This window comes from Biomphalaria glabrata, chromosome 4 (genome assembly GCF_947242115.1).
Source record: "Biomphalaria glabrata chromosome 4, xgBioGlab47.1, whole genome shotgun sequence".
Classification (NCBI taxonomy): Eukaryota; Metazoa; Mollusca; class Gastropoda; family Planorbidae; genus Biomphalaria; species Biomphalaria glabrata.
In genome coordinates, this window is record NC_074714.1 from 6,114,210 (window position 1) to 6,135,401 (window position 21,192).

The 21,192-nt window shown below is 32.9% G+C and overlaps 1 protein-coding gene across 1 annotated transcript; it reads right to left on the reverse strand.

Moving 5' to 3' along the window:
* Positions 1-314: 314 nt before the first annotated feature.
* On the reverse strand, positions 315-21,177 carry LOC106061674 (DALR anticodon-binding domain-containing protein 3-like). Its single transcript, XM_056026554.1, has 13 exons — positions 20,942-21,177; positions 18,648-18,776; positions 18,001-18,158; positions 16,155-16,516; positions 15,621-15,703; positions 14,154-14,255; positions 13,619-13,748; positions 13,246-13,328; positions 8,879-8,999; positions 8,007-8,065; positions 6,780-6,896; positions 1,060-1,128; positions 315-506 (listed from the first exon to the last, which is right to left on the reverse strand). Exons 1-13 carry the CDS (start codon positions 21,146-21,148, stop codon positions 387-389), a joined length of 1,740 nt encoding a protein of 579 aa, XP_055882529.1. The 5' UTR covers positions 21,149-21,177; the 3' UTR covers positions 315-386.
* Positions 21,178-21,192: the final 15 nt, after the last annotated feature.

The following is a 21,192-nucleotide window of genomic DNA, read 5'->3' on the forward strand; positions in this document are numbered from 1 at the left end:
ACAATAAATGATTTTGCAAAGTTTCAACTTCATCCGAAAATGGGAAGCAGGAGGAATGACCTAGAGTTCCCTCTCTTAGCAGACAGCTCCATCTACAGCGTGTGACACAGCTGAGTAATGATTTCTTGAGAAAGACAAGGTTATCCTTTCCAGAATCTAATAATATACAGTAAGAGTTGAATCATAAATACTTATATACTTATTTGCTTAAAAACAAAATTTAAATTTATGCTACATAAATCAGTGTAATGTTTATTCAAAAATATTGAAAAAAAAAACAAAAAAAAAAAAAAAACAACCAAAACCAATACACAAAACTTTTTAAAATTTTTTATTTTACACATGGGAAAGACTTTCAGTTAAAGAGAAGGGAGATAATGATGTCATTAAAGTTGTGACAAAGCATCAATGTCCAGAAGATGTAAGCAGTTCAACAAGACTCTATGGGCTGACCGCATTAGATACAACCTGGCATACATCACAGGAAGTAGATGCTCCTCATTACCCTGGAATACAATCAATGGCTTTGATGTTAATTTATACAAATATTTTTACAAAGCTTATATCAACTCAAACTATCTGTCTGGTATGAATTTTGTACACCTTATTTCTCCAACACCCATTCGCTGATCAAGTTGAAACTACACAATGTATTTGTTGTACCTAACAAAACATATATCAATAAAAAAATTTACCAATTAATTATTTTGTTTGGTATTAAAAAAAGGAAATAAATGCTGGTTACTGAGAGATGTGGCTGTATATATGGAAATTTGTAGTGATTACAAGGACTCTTTTCTTATATTAAGACAACACAACAGAAACATACACATCAATAGAAAAGACGCAATATAAAGAGTTCAATAAGCGACTACACATGACCTGTCACATGTGGGTGAATTATAATTGCATATGTATTTTTAAATATGCATAAAGATAACAAATTGTCTAGAGTGGCTCACTTGCATTAGTCAGTCTGACATTGATAGAAAGACTTAACATGAGTTTGGTGGTTTAACAACATAAACTATATTAAAAAATTGAACAGATAGTACTCACAGACAATATATGATATCTACTGTAATGGGCACTCAGACATTTACAAAAGGATTCCAAAAATTTTGTGATCTGAAAACAAGAATAAAAGAGATTTATTTTACTGAGCATTAATTGTTTGCTAAAATAATAGATGACTGACAGTAGAGAAAGAGACATCCTGACAGCTCAAAGACTATATATAAATAACACAGAATATTCCTACATTTTTGCAATAGGGTTTGTTGGACTAGTCCGTTTCGTTTCTTTGATTAAAAAGTATTGGGCCGGAAGTCGCTTTTTTCCCTATATATCTTTGTATTTTTCAGTTCTCTTTTTAAATTAAACTGACATTATTATGCTATAATTTTAAGTGTACCTGATAGAGAAAAAAATAAAATTCTGCACAAAAATACGGGTAGTTGGGATATAACCCGATAGAGGCTATAAAAAGAAAAGACCTGAAACTAGAGCGTGAAACTACACATTTACAGTACTTTATTTGATGAGTATTTTACCCAAGATCTGTGTTGTTTTTTTAGGACTAGCTTATTTCATGTACCCGGCATTTTCCAATACACAATTTCATACACAAAATAATTGTTGAAAAAAATTGTAGTGATTTTAAACTTTAAATGGTTACTTAAAAAGGTGTTACTCTAATCAATTTTGAATATCATTTTGTTATGAATGTCACTGTTTATTTTGTGTCTGTTCTAGTTTCTTAAATTTTTCTTGAGTAAAGGGGTCGTTTTTCTCCTAATGGGTATACCTGATTTCTCCAAGCAGCCTTTGTAAAATATTGATCCTAAATAATGCTATGTTTATAAATGAAAAATCGCATGGCTGCATTATGATGAATGTACGTGTTAGTTCAATATATTTTATATTACTAGGTAACTATAAATAACCGCATAAATAGTTTAATTTTTTTCTGTTAGATAAAGTCATATGGCAAATTTTTTTTTATATCCTAATTCTAAAAAGGAATAATAATAGAATTATGCAGTAAAAATAATCACTAAGTTTTTCTTTTAATAGTTTTGAAAGTCTAACTGAGTTTGTGTTTTTGCAGATGTACACAAGCTACACTATGAGTCAGTCCATCTCTTCTAATTGTTTAGAAATGAGTGTAAAAATGTAGGCTTCGATATTTTTAGCCTGAATTTAAGAAGTTACAAACTTCAAACAACTAATATATTGCCTCTTCCATAAAACTTTGTACTTAAAAAATAAATTTATCCAATGCTCGAAATCCTGCTTGTATACTTAGGCCCTATTTAAATCGATCTGGTATCAATGTATTAAGTAGCAATAACCCCGCAAAAAAAATAAATGAAAGAAGATTGAGATATAAATATATTTTTGTGACGGCACGCACCGGTACAGGGTACCGGCACCTTTTTTCAATGTCGGGAAAAATGATTACTTTTCTTGTAATTCAACGTTAATTGTTAATTTATTATTAGTTGAAAGTTAGGCAATCTATCACTGAGTGCCGGAGCATCTTTTTTATTTTTACAAAAAAAAAAAGCACTTTATATACTTTCAGCCGACATGCCGTATTATTAAAAACACCTCTATGTGAACTTCTCAATCATCTAGAGTCTTTGACAGTCATTATTTTAGACTAAATTTAAGTAGAGTCTAGATCTAGATTTAGTAGGCCTATTATTATATAAAAAAAAATCAGTCATTATAGACATCATTCGTAATTTTATTATTCGGTCTAGGCATTGAAAAGGAAATCTATTAATAAACTATAATAGATCTAAGTCTAAGTACTAACTTATTAAATTCTTCTTCTTCTTCATCGTTCTCATTGTTATGTTGGAGTGTTCATATGACTAGACCAATACATGAGATGAACTGCGCAGTGGTTTCCAAATCAGGGAGCTCTCCATATAGTTTTCTTTCTATTGGGGTGATTTGGGGCCAATGTCTTATACGGGCCTCTTGGTAGAGAGAGCAGTTTTGGAGGACGTGGTCGGCATTTTCTGGTGATACTCCACATGGGCAGATTTGACTGGTTCCAATTTTGAGCTTCCGGAACATGTGTTGTCGCATTCTGTTGTGTCCGGTCCTGAGTCGAAAGATTAGACGTTGGTCTTGTCGGGATAGCTTATAGTAAGCATCATCTTTCTTGTGATTTGGATGGGAGCTCGTCCATTTCTCATTTATTTTATCTACAATTAATTTCTTCATTTCTTCTGGATAGAGAGCAGAGTTTACTTGTGAGTTTGTTCTCCCACTCTTGGCGAGTGTGTCAGCCTTCTCATTTATTAAATAATTTATAAGTCATTATAAGTAGAAGTATTATAATGAATATTGTAGGCCTATAGATCTAGATTGACTAGATTATAGATAGATCTCTAGTTTAGTAGATTAAGTATAGAGTATAGAAAAGGTATTACATTATTATTAGATCTATGTCTTATGTCTATATCTAATAATCTAATAATTAAAAAACTTTAGTCTTTATTAATATCTAGACTTTTTTCTAATAAAAACTGACTATAGGCATAGCATAGGCTAGATTCGGCAATCTAGTCTCAAGATAGAATCTATACTATTATTAGATCTATTCTATTTTTATATATAGATCTAGACTAGAATTATATTATAGATCTAAATATACTAATGGAGAGATGATATGCGGTGTTAGCTAATAGCGTTGCACAAGAAACAAACCTGGGTTTTTTTAAACTCTAATACTTGGTATGTAATAGTAAAACAGCACCTACCTAAATAAATCGTAACTAGCAATCAAAAACCTATATTTATTGTAGTATATATAGGTCTGTGGTTGTATTTTATATAGCCTTCGTAACTTCTTCTATAGAGAAATGACTTTTGTAGTTTCTTTTACTGAAAATTGGGCTATTCGTGTCTGACACATAATTTTTATGTTCAGCAACAAACCCTATTACCAATTTGTCAATTTTTATTATCTAAATGCAATATTTATTAAAAGAAACCTTAAAAAATTCTAAAAAAGAAAAACATAAGTAAACAATGTGTCAGCAAAACCATCATCCAACTATTTTTTTTTTTTGCAAACCTTTAGGGGGCAATGTGGCGGAGTGGTGAAGCGCTTGGCTTCCGCACTCAGATATCTTGAGTTTGAAGCCTGGTGAAGACTGGGATTGATTCTGGATTTTCAGGATGCCTGGTAAGGGTACCTGAACAGTGACTTACACTGGGGAAGTAAAGGTGTTTTGTTGCTAAGCTGGTCACATGACACCCATATCAAACATCAGCCATAGAAATAGATGATCTTTACATTATAATCTCAAAAGGGTATCTTTATAACTTTTGGTATTACCTGTTTGCACTAGGCTAAAGCAGTTTGAATTACGATAGAAAGAAAGCAGTGAAAAAAGAAAAAAATATATGGATCCTTCAGTCTCGGAAGAGATGGATGCAAATAAATAGTGCTTGTGTAAAAATGAGAGCTTCGTCCAAAAAAAAAAAAAAAACAAGACACAAAAAAAAAAAAAAAAAGCATGTGAGCTACTTCTTTCTTCTAAAGAGTCAAAAATCCTAAGTTCCTCAAAAAACCTTGGAGATTCTTCAGAAAGAGCCAAGTTTAAAGACAAAGCTGGTGAGTGGATGTCCATTATGTTTTTGTCTTTGATGCAGAGATGCCTACATGCCAAAATGGAAATGTGTATTCCCAGACCTGTAAATGTGTATTTTGAGGGGCAAATGTGTATTTTCCTAAACATAAAGAAATATACTTAGGAAAGACTAAAACTCTTTCAAGCATGTGACATACAGGAAATGGAGACATCCTAAAGTTAAGACAGCATATAGTTTTATAAGGCAAATATTTTGTCAAAATAATGTCTCAAGTGTATTCCATATTCCATAATAGCGGCAACAGAAAATTCATTCAAAAGATTGGGAATTTTGTTACAAGTGAAATTAGACCTAAACCAGATGTAATGCTTCGCTTAGCTGGATCAGTGACATCTAATTCTATAAAAGTAAATTTGTTTATAGGCAATTTCTTTACAAGGTATCCAGACACTGGAAATATTTTATCTCATTTTGAAAGAAATCAGATTTTCTTCTTTCAGACCATTATTTGCAGAGTTTGTCAACATCTAAAATCACTAATAACAAACATTTTAAAGATTTTTTCCAGGCAAATAATCCTAATTAGTCATGGAACTAGTTTCTAATATAAAAGCTAACTTATTGAGTCTGCTGAATAGCTGTTCCTAATTAGTCATGGAACTTGTTTCTAATATAAAAGCAAAGTTATTGAGTCTGCTGAATAGCTATTGTAAGATAAAGCTATTTATTCTGGTTTTTGATGCTTGAAGTTGTTTTAGAAAACAAACAGACTTGACCTTATTTCATTATTTGAATTTAAATAAGGCCTTCATAAGTGATGGTACCTACTGGTCGCTAGTCACTATAACAGTAGTTTTAAATCTGCCACAGAAGATACGTTCTGCATCAGTTAGATTCCCTTCATCAAGCTAAGAGAGAGATTAAACTCAAGCAATGATTCTTCTATTAAAACCTCAACCCTTCTTACTTCCATCTCAAAAGAACTCTCTCCTGAATTTGGTGGTTTACAAATAAAAAAAAAAAAAAATGCATCTAGATCTAGAATAGATCTTGATTTGCAGGCATAGGGCTATTTTAAAGTTATTTTAACAATCCCATAGAATTGTAGGATCTATCATGAATGTGAAATACTTGATCTAGACTTATACAATGTTAGAACAGCCAAGTTTGTCCCTTTTTTAGATTTCATACAGGATAAGAAAAAAGATCAATAAATCTCTTTATAAAATGGCAGAAATAGCTGCTTTTGAGTAGATCTAGATCTTGAGCTACTAGACATAATAAATAGTCAAATCTATAATTAGATGTACTTTGATCTAGATTAGTTCTAAATCTAAGTCTAGTACACTAACACACCTGGTCACATCTAGATCTTAATGTAGACTTGGAATAATCTAGATCTACTTAGATCTACTATTTAGATTATAATTCTAAATCTAGATTTTGTAAGGGATGCATGTGTAATTAAATGTACTTGAAGTATTTCTAAATACCTTGATAATTCTAGGTGGGTGCGTACCTTGTAATGTGTATTACAGATGCGAGTCCAAACATGAACATCACGTTGCAAATAATGAAAAGGTAACAAACAGGATCAAAGGCTCAATGACCAAGTTCACCCCAGATGAAAATATAAACAATTCTTTAATACGGAATGGGCCACAGACGAGTCCGTCACTAACAATGATGTTAGCCATTTGAGAGCCTAGCAATAACTGATCTACAAGTCTACACTAATCTACACTAAACTAGGTGTCTAACAATTTACATACATTATAGTATAGGTGCCTGACATCGTAAAATATCTCTAGTTTTAGATCCAGTCTAGATGAATTAGAACAAATCAATTAATTCCCATTGAGTTTGAAAACGTATGCTTTATTTAGATCAGTAATATCTAGTAAACATTTAAATCTTCGCGTGTCAGCGCGTGAGAAAAAATAAAGTGATACTATCTCGTGGTAGATCTAATAAGAATAGTCCATTTCCAGTCATTAACGCACTGATCTATTGATGGGGAAATGCGTATTTTCAGATGATAAACCGTGCACGCCTATTGTATTTTCGTGTCCATTAGTGTATAAAATACGCAAGATGCATACTTGTAGGCAACTCTGTTGATGTCATTATGAAAATCTGAAAATGAGATAGCTAATACTTACTTTGTGGGTGTGTATTTTGGCTAAATATTTGCCATCCTTAGGGAACACAACTTCAACAGTCTGTTTTACAATGGTGGGAAACTCTGCTATAAATAGAAATACAAGTTCCCAATCTTCCTGTAAGAAAATATATTAAAGACTGTAGGACTCAAGATTATTTACTACTATATATACTAGAGTTTTTTTTAAAACTATACATTATTAAAAATAAATAAATAAATTTATATAAAATGTATTTAAGATGTATACAAGAACAAATGAAAATAAAAAACAACATTGTAATTAAAAAAAAAAAAAATTATTAAACATAATGTCGTGTTTCCACTTGATTTTTTTTTATTGTCTTTATAGGATAAACAATTTATTTGTAACTGGTTTTTGGGTGAAAGATGAATGTAATGGATACTATAAAGAGTGTCAAGAAACATACATGTCTGATTACAAATGAATCCTAAGAAAAGAAGGAATATATATATAAATAGAAACCCTGACATCTGGAGGCTTCGTCCGGGCAGCCAAACAAGATACTACCTTGACATATTTGAGTGGATTTAAGATAATCTGTATTATTTAACACCAGTGTATTAACCAGTGTACTATTAATACAGTATTATTATTGACATCTGAGGGCCCGTCCTATTTTTTCATCACCTGGAAGTCATTGAACTAGCCAGAGCCTGCAATTTTTTTTGTTCACTGGTTGACCTCTACACACGAGTGTGACTGTTACACACGGAAGTTATTGTGTTATCAAAGTCAGTAAGGTCTTGCTCCCAGTCCAGGAAGGTTGGACATTTACTTCCTGGACTGGTATTTATGCATTTAAATATTTATAAGTTGATGCACTGGTGTTCTGTGTATTACTATTTCATAAGAGTGATATAATTGTGTGCTTTATTAAGTATTAAAGTATTATCGATATTCATGAATATAAGGAGTTAGAGTTGATGTATATTAAGTGTTCCTATTTGATTTAAGCAAGTATTGATGAATTATAAATTGAGTAACCAAGAAAGTATCAAGCAAGTATTATTTAATATTCAAGAAACCCCTAGTGAGCCACAGGAACCAAGTCAAGAAACACAACAACACAAGAGACAAGCAGCATATATATAAATAAAACCCCTGACATCTGGGGGTTCATGGACTATGAAAAGATTTTACAATCACAAGCAAAATACAAAGTACCCCATCCCAGCAAATAATAGAATAAAACAAGCATCTAACCTCTTCTCTCAATAAAGCAAAATTCACTTCATCCACTGGTGGTAATGGGGGATAAAAACCTGTTGAAAAAAACTAGCACAGATAAACAAGAGTTGCCAAACATTTTATTTTTCCATATAATTAATTTATGTCCATATTTAAAAACAACAACAGTTGACCCAAAGTCATGAGCCTTAAATATCTTGAGAAGTGGAAAATGCAGTGCAACCTATGCGGTCGCCGTGGGCCCAGCGCTTTCATGGGCCCCGCCCTAATTCTATGTGTAATTATTAATTGAAAAATATATACGAAAAATTCCTGGAAATGGACTGCATTTATTAAAATCTCCTGAAAAATAGACAAAATTGTCATTTGTGGGTGTCATTCATTACGGAAAATGCCAATCCTATGCGAGATAAAAAAAAAAGGCATTGTCAGCTTTCCTGTAATAATCGGACGAATTTTCCCCTTAACCGGAAGTTCCAATATCTTATTTTCTTTCATAGTCACTGGCATATAAATATGCCATATGTTGCAAGTTTCGTAAAGTAAAGTTAACTTGATTGCAATTTTGTACTTAGTAAAGAATGAATAAAATGCAAAGTCGAATTTATTTTCTAATCCGAAATCTTAATTTTCACTTATTATCCTTATTCCCACCCAGACTATGCTCCGCGCAATCAGTTTCGCATAGGGCCCCGCAATTGTTAGGACCGGCCCTGCTGATGGCTCACAATGAACAGAACAACATCTAATACACAGACTGTACCTAGCATAAGACTGTACCTAGCATACGACTGGCACTCAACAGAGATGTGTGGACAGAGATGTTTTCAAAACCTGCAAATAAAATGACCAGTCTCTCTACCTGGATGTGAGATCATGCTGTTTACCTTTACTGACTTTTTCATTAAACTGATTCAATAGAGCTGCCACTCTGGCCGTGTTGTAGAGAATGAACGAACCAAGCCTGCTCTCTGCTGGTCTGTCAGTTTCAGCAACCTCTAGATGAAGCTAAGGGGGTAGAAGAAGAAATAGAACATAGAACTTCATTTGGCCAACACTGACAAAAACTTCATTTGACCAACACTGACAAGAACTTCATTTGACCAACACTGACAAGAACTTCATTTGACCAACACTGACAAGAACTTCATTTGACTGACACTGACAAAATTTATTTGACCAACACTGACAAGAACTTCATTTGACCAACACTGACAAGAATTTCATTTGACCAACACTGAAAAGAACTTCATTTGACCAACACTGACAAGAACTTCATTTGTCCAACACTGACAAGAATTTCATTTGACCAACACTGACAAGAACTTCATTTGACCAACACTGATGAAAACTTCATTTGACCAACACTCACAAGAACTTCATTTGACCAACACTGACAAAAACTAAATTTGACCAACACTGACAAGAATTTCATTTGACCAACACTGACAAGAACTTCATTTGACCAACACTGACAAAAACTTCATTTGACCAACACTGACGAGAACTTCATTTGACCAAGACTGACAAGAACTTCATTTGACCAACACTGACAAAAACTTAATTTGACCAACACTGACGAGAACTTCATTTGACCAAGACTGACAAGAACTTCATTTGACCAACACTGACAAGAATTTCATTTGACCAACACTGACAAGAATTTCATTTGACCAACACTGACAAGAACTTCATTTGACCAACACTGACAAGAATTTCATTTGACCAACACTGACAAGAACTTCATTTGACCAACACTGACAAAAACTTAATTTCACCAACACTGACGAGAAGTTCATTTGACCAAGACTGACAAGAACTTCATTTGACCAACACTGACAAAAACTTAATTTGACCAAAACTGACGAGAGCTTCATTTGACCAAGACTGACAAGAACTTCATTTGACCAACACTGACAAGAATTTCATTTGACCAACACTGACAAGAATTTCATTTGACCAACACTGACAAGAACTTCATTTGACCAACACTGACAAGAATTTCATTTAACCAACACTGACAAGAATTTCATTTGACCAACACTGACAAGAACTTCATTTGACCAACACTGACAAGAACTTCATTTGACCAACACTGACAAGAACTTCATTTGACCAACACTGACAAAAACTTAATTTGACCAACACTGACGAGAATTCATTTGACCAACACTGACAAGAACTTCATTTGACCAACACTGACAAGAATTTCATTTGACCAACACTGACAAGAACTTCATTTGACCAACACTGACAAGAACTTCATTTGACCAACACTGACAAGAACTTCATTTGACTGACACTGACAAAATTTATTTGACCAACACTGACAAGAACTTCATTTGACCAACACTGACAAGAATTTCATTTGACCAACACTGACAAGAACTTCATTTGACCAACACTGACAAGAACTTCATTTGTCCAACACTGACAAGAATTTCATTTGACCAACACTGACAAGAACTTCATTTGACCAACACTGATGAAAACTTCATTTGACCAACACTCACAAGAACTTCATTTGACCAACACTGACAAAAACTTAATTTGACCAACACTGACAAGAATTTCATTTGACCAACACTGACAAGAACTTCATTTGACCAACACTGACAAAAACTTCATTTGACCAACACTGACGAGAACTTCATTTGACCAAGACTGACAAGAACTTCATTTGACCAACACTGACAAAAACTTAATTTGACCAACACTGACGAGAACTTCATTTGACCAAGACTGACAAGAACTTCATTTGACCAACACTGACAAGAATTTCATTTGACCAACACTGACAAGAATTTCATTTGACCAACACTGACAAGAACTTCATTTGACCAACACTGACAAGAATTTCATTTGACCAACACTGACAAGAACTTCATTTGACCAACACTGACAAAAACTTAATTTCACCAACACTGACGAGAACTTCATTTGACCAAGACTGACAAGAACTTCATTTGACCAACACTGACAAAAACTTAATTTGACCAACACTGACGAGAACTTCATTTGACCAACACTGACGAGAACTTCATTTGACCAACACTGACAAAAACTTCATTTGACCAACACTGACAAGAATTTAATTTGACCAACACTAACAATAACTTCATATGACCAACACTGACAAGAACTTCTTTTGACCAACACTGACAAAAACTTCATTTGACCAACACTGACAAGAATTTAATTTGACCAACACTAACAATAACTTCATATGACCAACACTGACAAGAACTTCTTTTGACCAACAATGACAAGAACTTAATTTGACCAACACTGACAAGAATTTCATTTGACCAACACTGACAAGAACTTCATTAGACCAACACTGACAAAAACTTCATTTGACCAACACTGACAAGAACTTCATTTGACCAACACTGACAAGAATTTCATTTGACCAACACTGACTAAAACTTCATTTGACCAACACTGACAAAAACTTCATTTGACCAACACTGACGAGAACTTCATTTGACCAACACTGACAAGAACTTCTTTTGACCAACACTGACAAGAACTTCATTTGACCAACACTGACAAGTACTTCATTTGACCAACACTGACGAGAACTTCATTTGACCAACACTGACAAAAACTTCATTTGACCAACACTGACAAGAATTTAATTTGACCAACACTAACAATAACTTCATATGACCAACACTGACAAGAACTTCTTTTGACCAACAATGACAAGAACTTAATTTGACCAACACTGACAAGTACTTCATTTGACCAACACTGACAAAAACTTCATTTGACCTACACTGACAAAAACTTCATTTGACCAACACTGACAAGTACTTCATTTGACCAACAATGACAAAAACTTCATTTGACCAACACTGACGAAAACTTCATTTGACCAACACTAACAATAACTTCATTTGACCAACACTGACGAAAACTTAATTTGACCAACACTGACGAAAACTTAATTTGACCAACACTGACGAAAACTTAATTTGACCAACACTGACGAGAACTTCATTTGACCAACACTGACGAAAACTTAATTTGACCAACACTGACGAAAACTTAATTTGACCAACACTGACAAGAACTTCATTTGACCAACACTGACAAGAATTTCATTTGACCAACACTGACAAGAACTTCATTAGACCAACACTGACAAAAACTTCATTTGACCAACACTGACAAGAACTTCATTTGACCAACACTGACAAGAATTTCATTTGACCAACACTGACTAAAACTTCATTTGACCAACACTGACAAAAACTTCATTTGACCAACACTGACGAGAACTTCATTTGACCAACACTGACAAGAACTTCTTTTGACCAACACTGACAAGAACTTCATTTGACCAACACTGACAAAAACTTCATTTGACCAACACTGACAAGAATTTCATTTGACCAACACTAACAATAACTTCATTTGACCAACACTGACAAGAACTTCTTTTGACCAACAATGACAAGAACTTAATTTGACAAACACTGACAAGTACTTCATTTGACCAACACTGACAAAAACTTCATTTGACCAACACTGACAAAAACTTCATTTGACCAACACTGACAAGTACTTCATTTGACCAACAATGACAAAAACTTCATTTGACCAACACTGACAAAAACTTCATTTGACCAACACTAACAATAACTTCATTTGACCAACACTGACGAAAACTTAATTTGACCAACACTGACGAAAACTTAATTTGACCAACACTGACAAAAACTTAATTTGACCAACACTGACGAGAACTTCATTTGACCAACACTGACAAGAACTTCATTTGACCAACACTGACAAGAATTTCATTTGACCAACACTGACAAGAACTTCATTTGACCAACACTGACAAAAACTTCATTTGACCAACACTGACAAGAACTTCATTTGACCAGCACTAACAAGAACTTCATTTGACCAGCACTAACAAGAACTTCATTTGACCAGCACTAACAAGAATTTCATTTGACCAACACTGACAAGAACTTCATTTGACCAACACTGACAAGAACTTCATTTGACCAACACTGACAAGAACTTCATTTGACCAACACTGATGAAAACTTAATTTGACCAACACTGACGAGAACTTCATTTGACCAACACTGACAAGAACTTCATTTGACCAACACTGACAAGAACTTCATTTGACCAGCACTAACAAGAACTTCATTTGACCAACACTGACAAGAACTTCATTTGACCAACACCGACAGTTTCAGAGTGACCTCTAATACATCCTTACACTTACTTCATTATGAGAATCATTTCCCAGCAGATCAACTTTGATACTTGCGCTGGTTAACAAATTGACTCGTCTCACAATCTCTGAGGCTGGACAAAACAATGAAAATAAATAAACTAGCTGATTTCAATGTTTTTTTAGTACTTAAAGCTTCACAGAATAATAATTTGTTTTTAATGAAAAAAAAATCTAATTAGTCAACTCTCAAGTGATGTAACTCAATGAGATTTACAGAAAAAGTTCAAGATGAAAAAACCCGAAATTCAAAATCCCACTCTTCAACGAGATTCGAGCCTAGGACCCAGGGTTCGGAAGCCAAGTGCTTAACCACTCCACCACCAGGCCCATCAAAATGAAATAGTATTCAATAATCACATACCATCAATATCAGGACCATATCTCATCTCTGATGCTTCCTTCATTTGCTGGTAGCGTGCTCTGTAGAAACTTTGAGCAGAGTCTGGCACAGTCTTTCCTTTCTGAATGACAGACCCAACAACAATCTGACTCTAGAAGGAAAAAAAAATTATAGTCATGCATTTTTTGATGTACTGGTATTGGAAAAAAAGTAACTAAAAAAAGTAAACAATTTCCAAGGAAGTTACAAAGTTATTTTGTGTGAGTTTCTAATAAAAATGCTACTGAAACAAACAATATTTGCCTGTGATGTAGAGTTTCTCAAAATTTACCTATCAGTTACAAAGGCCCAATTGAAAAAAATAATAATTCTAAATAATATAAAACATTGTAACTGAATGCTTGCTTAGAAATAACAACAAAACATCTTGTTCTGTAATTGTACGTGCTATTTTGGCCTTAATGCAATTAGAGATGCCTTTCCATGATGAAATTAATACACTATTAACTAGCTACACAAACATACAAGATACTTCATGGCTATATGAAATATTAACCTCTGAAAAACTTTGATCAAGAAGTACTAATCTAATCAAACGAATCTGTTGCTGTCTGTAGGACTGACTTTGAGGCACAATATGCAGACATCCGCAGGTTATCTTGAGACAGAAAAAGTAAAAAATAAAAAAACTACATCAAAACGCATACTATAATTTCAACTTTTCACCAAAACAATAATTTGAAATGTTGATATGAACAATCTTATAATACTCCATAACTTAGCTTAAAGATGGTCCCAAGCCCAGATGAAAAATGAAGAGGGTTGGACATAGGGTTTGCTACTCTAACCTGTTGAAAAACTACACTGGGCACTGAAACAGCAAACAGCTAATCAACATCATCTCCAACAGGACTGTCACCATATTGGAACATGGATGCCAAGCAGATGGGCAAGACATGAAGACAGGTGGACAGACTCGTCCAGAATCAAGATGCAGAGAGGAAGCTGGTTGGTGACTTTTGCCGCAAATTGGGCCACAGGCAGAGATGAGATGAGGTTCTCCATAGATTAATTTGAAAAAGTTTACAAGAATAACTCTTACTTAACATAAGAGATTGGTACAATTTTTTTTGTACAATGATCAAGCTGATCAAGAGATGACATAGAGGCCAACATATGCAAAGCGCAAACAGGGATGTCTGGGTAGAACTTGGCACCACACTTTCATGGAGGACCTCAGAGCAGTGGACACTTGGTGGAAAGAGGCTTCAGACATTGCCAGTGACAGATCTGAATGGTGCAGGAGGATCTAATAGATCTATGCAAGTAAGTAAGTCTAAGTAAGTAAGTTAATCAACACAATGACCAACTGTCTTCAGTATCCCCAAACAAATATTAGGCAATGGGGTGGGGACATAGGACTGAGTCTCATACTTAGCAGCCTAATGAGCCAATTCTTGATGCAGGCTTAGTAATTAAGTGTACCCAAAGGCGACACACCAACCTTTCAAGAGAAAAAGGGAGCGGATCAGGGTACACTGGAAATATTAAGTATCATGATGTTTTTGTAAAAGGTTTTACATATTACGGATGTTCCTTAAGAGTTGAAGATAGTTTACTTCCTAGTCCAAACCTAACGCAGAACGGCAGAGGATGGGAGCGGGCAGGGTTTGAACCTGGGACCATTGATAAATTCAAATGACAGTCCAGCGCGCAAACACACGACCAGGCAGCCATCCATGATGATATGCAATACAAAAAATTATAATAACAGTAGCTCTGGGTGTGCTAAGATGTCCTAAAATCTTGAATTTAAAACTCCAGCATCCTTTAGGATTTTAAATTTCACCATGTTGTGCAGATAAGCATTCAAACATGACTTAGTCATATTTAGTTCACTTAAAATCAGGAAATAGAAAAAAACTTACTCATATTTAGTTCACTTAAAATCAGGAAATAGAAAAAAACTTAATCATATTTAGTTAACATAAATAGAAAACAAACAACAAAAATACATATTTACTTGTCCATGTGTTAAACTTGTTACGGCTTCACTTTCAATCAAAGCATCTTTTAAAAGAGGAGTAGGAGTTCCATCTTCAAAAACTGAGTTTAACAAACAAATACATTGAGCAAATAAATTAAAATAACTGATAGAATTATGTTTTAACTCTCTGCCCTTCTTACTCTTGTCATAAAAGATTAAATTAGTTAAAAATACTAACACATAAACACTTCATGGATATAATTTTTTCAAACAATAGCAATAATGAAATATTCCTAAATGTCTTGGAGTTGGTGACTTTAAGGTCTTTAGCATGCACATTAAACAATTATTTTTTTTTGGCTAACCCATTTTTGATTGTTGGTTCAATGCCACTATTAGAACCACATTAACTAAAACATTTCCAATTCAGACATTATTTCTCAAAAAAATATTAGAAATAAGAAATCTATCACTCTTATTCTCAAGCCAAATATCATTGACACTATGCTTGATCAATTCAGGGGAAACATTTGAGTCATCTTAATAAAATAATTACTGATATATACTTACTTTTTACTTTGTTGATATTTTTGCTATATCCATCTTTCCCTACCCGCAAATCTTTGTCGTAGATAATCCGCTTCAAGTTCAGCATCAAATTTTTAGATGATGCTTCATGTTGATCTGTGGCATTTGCCTGACAATCATCAGTGGAAACAGATGCATCTTCTGGTTCAATAGCCAGACGCTTTGACTCATCGGGGTCCAAGCTCAATTTTTTTAATGAATCCATAAATTGTGATGAGCTGGGAGGCTTACTGTTGATTTCAGTGGTGGCTGCTGGTGAACTGTCATCAGTACTATCAAGCAACTCTGTAATATCTAAGTCTCTGCTAATTTCTTCCACTTTATTTTTGTGTAGGACTGTATAGCTGAAGAAAACACAGCACAATTTTAGCCAGGAGAAAATAAGTAAATATATTGTAGTGTCGGGACATTTTTTAACAAGAAAAACATCAAAAATACTTTACAAAAAAAAAAGCTTTTTTTTTAGCATACTTGTATCAATTAGTTTGGCTCCGTCATGTAATTGAATTTGTAATAGATCTAGACTTACATAAAAAGTTGTATTCAAACTCATGGCTCAAGCCTTCTCAGGCCAACACAGTAACCACTCTGCTATTGAAGAGCTTATGAACACTTATCTATTATACTTATCCTTATACTATCCTATTGTTTTTATAGTCTCGTCCTATTTTTCATATTGTGTTCAGTAAGACTCAGACTACAACCTATAAAGGGGATTAAATCAGCTTATACCACCACTTCTGTTAATTGTGCAAAATTTCAGCTTAATCCAAGATTCGATGTGGGAGACAGAATTAACATGTACAGCCTTTTTACCAAACACACAGACAGGCTGGCATGAATGCATGCAGCCAGAGTGAGTTGATATAAGCTTTGAACAAATTAAAAATACTGTCAGAAATAATACAACATTGGGATTGGTGGACAAGTGACATAAAACTGCTAAGCTAACTGAGGGGACATAGGTTTGAAAAATGGACGTAGAGTAGGAATTATTTTTACAGGTTTTATTGGAGCTGAGTTGTGATTACTAAGCTCCTGAGGCAGCACTTTAACTTCTACAAAATACCCCCCCCATTTCTACTAAAGAGATTGGACCAGAGCATGCATGAACGGCATGCTGTATAAATATACAATAATAATAAAATAATATTTAGAAATACAAAAATTAAATGAACGAACAGGCCCTTTTCATAATCCACATAAAAACTTATTGATTACTATCTTTTCACAAATCAGTTCAGATAATGTAACCATAGAAATAATTATATCTATATTCTATATATGTGTTGTAAGTTAAAAAGATCAAACTGAGTGCTAGTTAGAACCTAAAAAAAAATCAGATCACTATGTGCAAACCAAAAAGTCAGTTAAATAAAAGTAAAACAAAGCATAAACACACGAGCACCTAACGTTAAAAATTACAGACATTCCTTCAAAAGAGATCAGATGTATATTATGTGGTTGGAACATGTAACATGTATTCTATATAAATATATAGCAGAGCTAAAGGTTGTAAGCATTCCTTAATGCATAGGAACACAAACTTTAACACTTGTATAATTAAAATTGCTGTTAAAAGTTTTGGCTTTTGTAAATCAAAATCAGAATTTTATCTGCTTCACTGTGAGCTTAAATCTAGCAGTTACTCAAATTAAAATAAATATAAAAACAAGATATTATAATCACAGATTATCCTTTTTTTTAATCAAGGGAATAAGAATAATCACAGAATAAAAAATATATTTTTTTTAAAATATATAGTGTGTAAGCAGACAAAAAGAAGAGAAAAATGAAGGGTGACTATATTTCACCTTAAACATCTCACCCGTTGGCTTCCAACAGTCGTATAACATGGCTCTGAACCACAAGGAGGCGAAGATCACTCAAAAACATAGAACAGCCCTTTAGCTTATTTGGTGCGTGAAGTAAAATATTTCTTCCAGATGGTGTTTGAAATCCATAAGCTGATCCTTGACAGCCAACCTTATGACATAAAAATCTCAAATAAAAAAATCAAAGTTAAAACCCATATATTTTGAAATTGTAAAATAGCCTCTTATAATTAGGAAAGTTCATTTAAAAAACAAATTATAAATGACTAAGTTAATGTGAAGTTATTAATTACTCAATATTTATATCACAATTAATATTAATAAATAATCTGTCCTTGTATATTGTGGAAATCATTTCTGTGTGAAATTCAAGAAAGTTTCTTTTCTAAAACTTACTTGAAATCAAATTTGCCAATGCTTATTTAAAATATAGATTGTAAATTTCAAGTCAATTTACATATAGTTATCTTAGGTAAAGAACTTCTGAATGGAACAATAAAAAAAAAAAAAAAAAAAACTTTTTTACAAACGTTTTTCTTTATGTTTTATCTGTTAAAATATTAATTTTATTTGTTTGCTTTATAATAGCACAAATAAAAGCTTAAAATATCAACAACAAAAAAAAAATGTGTTCTCTCACCTCACTGAAGACTGTTTTAAAAATCTTACTTCTGTCTAAATAAATAGCTAAGAAGCTAAACTCATCAAATTTGGCATTTTGAATACAATTTTTGTCAAAAGCAAGCATGGATATTAATGTTTCACGTATCTGTAGAAGAAAAATAAAACAATTCATTATTTGATAGATTTACTGGCAAGGTGGTCAGGTGGTAAAGCAATTGGTCTTCAAACCCCTTAATAAAGTTTTTAATTTAGGTGAAGAATGGGATTTTGAAATTCAGGAATTTTAGGACACCCCTTAGTGTACATAACTTTAATGTGGACCAGACATACTCATTTGGGAAGCAAAAGCAGTTGGTCATTAACCTTGTCACATGACACCCTTGATTACAGTAGGCCATAGAAGCAGATAATATGCTTTGCATCAATTGCTCATTATATTGCAAAGTCTGAAGGGGGAAAAGATCTTGTAACTTAATCATAGCATAATTTTAGTAAATGATTTCTCTACAATACATTGAAATACTGGAGAATTACTCATACGATTAAATAAATTAACAGTTAAACTAAGGAGTCATCATGTGTATTCAACATTTTTAACTACACCGTTTTACTGGCTATATGAGGTATACGGATAACTAAAGTAAATATGAGACAATGAAATGATAAAGTGCTAATGTCACTTATGTTGTATAAAACTAGTAATATTAAATTTAAATCCATTAGACTAGCTCTAGATGATTGATCTAGCTAGATTCTAGTCCTAGATCTAGATCTGAGAAATGAAGTAAAGTATGATTTAGACAAATTCAGATTCTAGATTCTAATATAGATCTTGACTAGAATCCATAGATCTAGATCTTATGAATTCTATTATAATTATTAATTTACAGTGTATGACAATCTAATTTATCTAGATGATAATGATGATTGATCATTGACTTTGATTGATCATTATCAAAAAGCATGATCTTATCTAGTCAGAAGTCTAGATCTCATCTAGAAGTTCTAGAGAATTATGGTTCTAGAATTAGATCTAGAAGATATTGACACTAATGATAATCTTATCTACATTATATATACCTAACCTACATGACTGTGACATAACTATCTTGTTTTCTTGTACTTATTATCCTATACTCCTAAGCGAGTGATTCTTGTATGTATGTATTATATATTTATATATATATAAATTTTATTTCAAAAACAGCTCTAACGATTTTCTTTAAAATTTCAAGGTATATTTAAATACACTAAAACATTTGTTTTCAAACAAGAACAACTTTTAATGAATCAATAGGGCTTATTAAACATTTGCGCACCATCTTATTGTAGATTGATTTATTATGGAATTATGGAAGAGAAAAATTTAAATTGAATTTGCCAATGTATGGCAATTGCATTATTAATGCAATATTAATGCCTGCACGTAACCATTTGAGACGTTACGTACAATGCAAAGACATTCTTCCAACCTAATAATAGCCCAATACTTTTAGGCAAAGAAAAAGACTCGACATGAGCTGGGGTTTTCTAGACTGTATCTTATCTTATGAAATAGGCAACAGACGTTAGGCCTACTTTAAAACAAAAGGGTATACCAAAAAAAGATCATTACGTCCTATGCGTGTTCTGTATGGTGACTTCTTCTCTTTTCTAATCGCCATGTACATTGTCATTTAGAACTAAAAGAACATGAAAGCAACTTTTTCGAATTGGGAGCCTTTACCAGTTTACCCGATCCTAAATAAGTACAAATAGATTCTATATTTCCTCGAAAAATTATCAAAAGAGCGAGGCTTGGTCACCTGGTAAGCCTGGTACTAAATTTAAATAACATATTGTTATATTAATAATTTAATTAGATCTATAAATTAATTTATTAATATATTATATTATATTATATATATTATAAATAAATCATTATAATATGTATAATGAATTTATAATAATGCCATTATTAATGCCCATATATATTATATATGATATGATTGAAATTGACATTATTGATATCTAGAATTAGATCTAGTGATCATCTAGTCATTCTAGTACTGAGTGTCTGAATAATTAGTACTAGATATAGATTTAATAGATGTACTAGGTCTAACTAGTCTAAGTGACTCTAAGTCACTCTAACTTCTAAGTCTAAGTCACTCTAAGACCTAAGACTAAGTCTAGACTTCTCTACTCTACAAACTCTATTCTAGACTCTTGATAATAGTTGATTAGTTAGTTACGTTCTAAAATTAAAAGTAAGTTAAGTAAGTTAAGAGTTAAGTTAAGACAGTTAAGTAAGTTAAGTTTAGTTAGTACCTCCGCTACTTGCAAGGGATTATCATTATCAAGTTGAACGCATCCAGCTGGAATAATGATGTCGCCTGACTTCAAGTCTCTTGTTTTCTTGCGTACAATGCCTGACTTAGATCTAATTTTATTAAGATCTAAAGCAAAGCTGTTTAAAACAGCAATAAAATTTAACTCAATGTTTTGCAAAATTTCTTGCGTTATGGAGGACGCCATATTGCTTGTTTATACCGGAAGTAGAATAAAAATTGATCTGTTGC

Excerpts from the sequence above, each read along its gene's own strand:
- LOC106061674 (XM_056026554.1), bottom strand. The coding sequence starts at position 21,148 with ATGGCGTCCTCCATAACGCAAGAAATTTTGCAAAACATTGAGTTAAAT. Across the intron at positions 15,704-16,154 it reads AAATATCAACAAAGTAAAAA|TTTTTGAAGATGGAACTCCT; the intron begins GTAAGTATATAT and ends TGTTAAACTCAG. Across the intron at positions 9,000-13,245 it reads GAAATGATTCTCATAATGAA|CTTCATCTAGAGGTTGCTGA; the intron begins GTAAGTGTAAGG and ends CTACCCCCTTAG.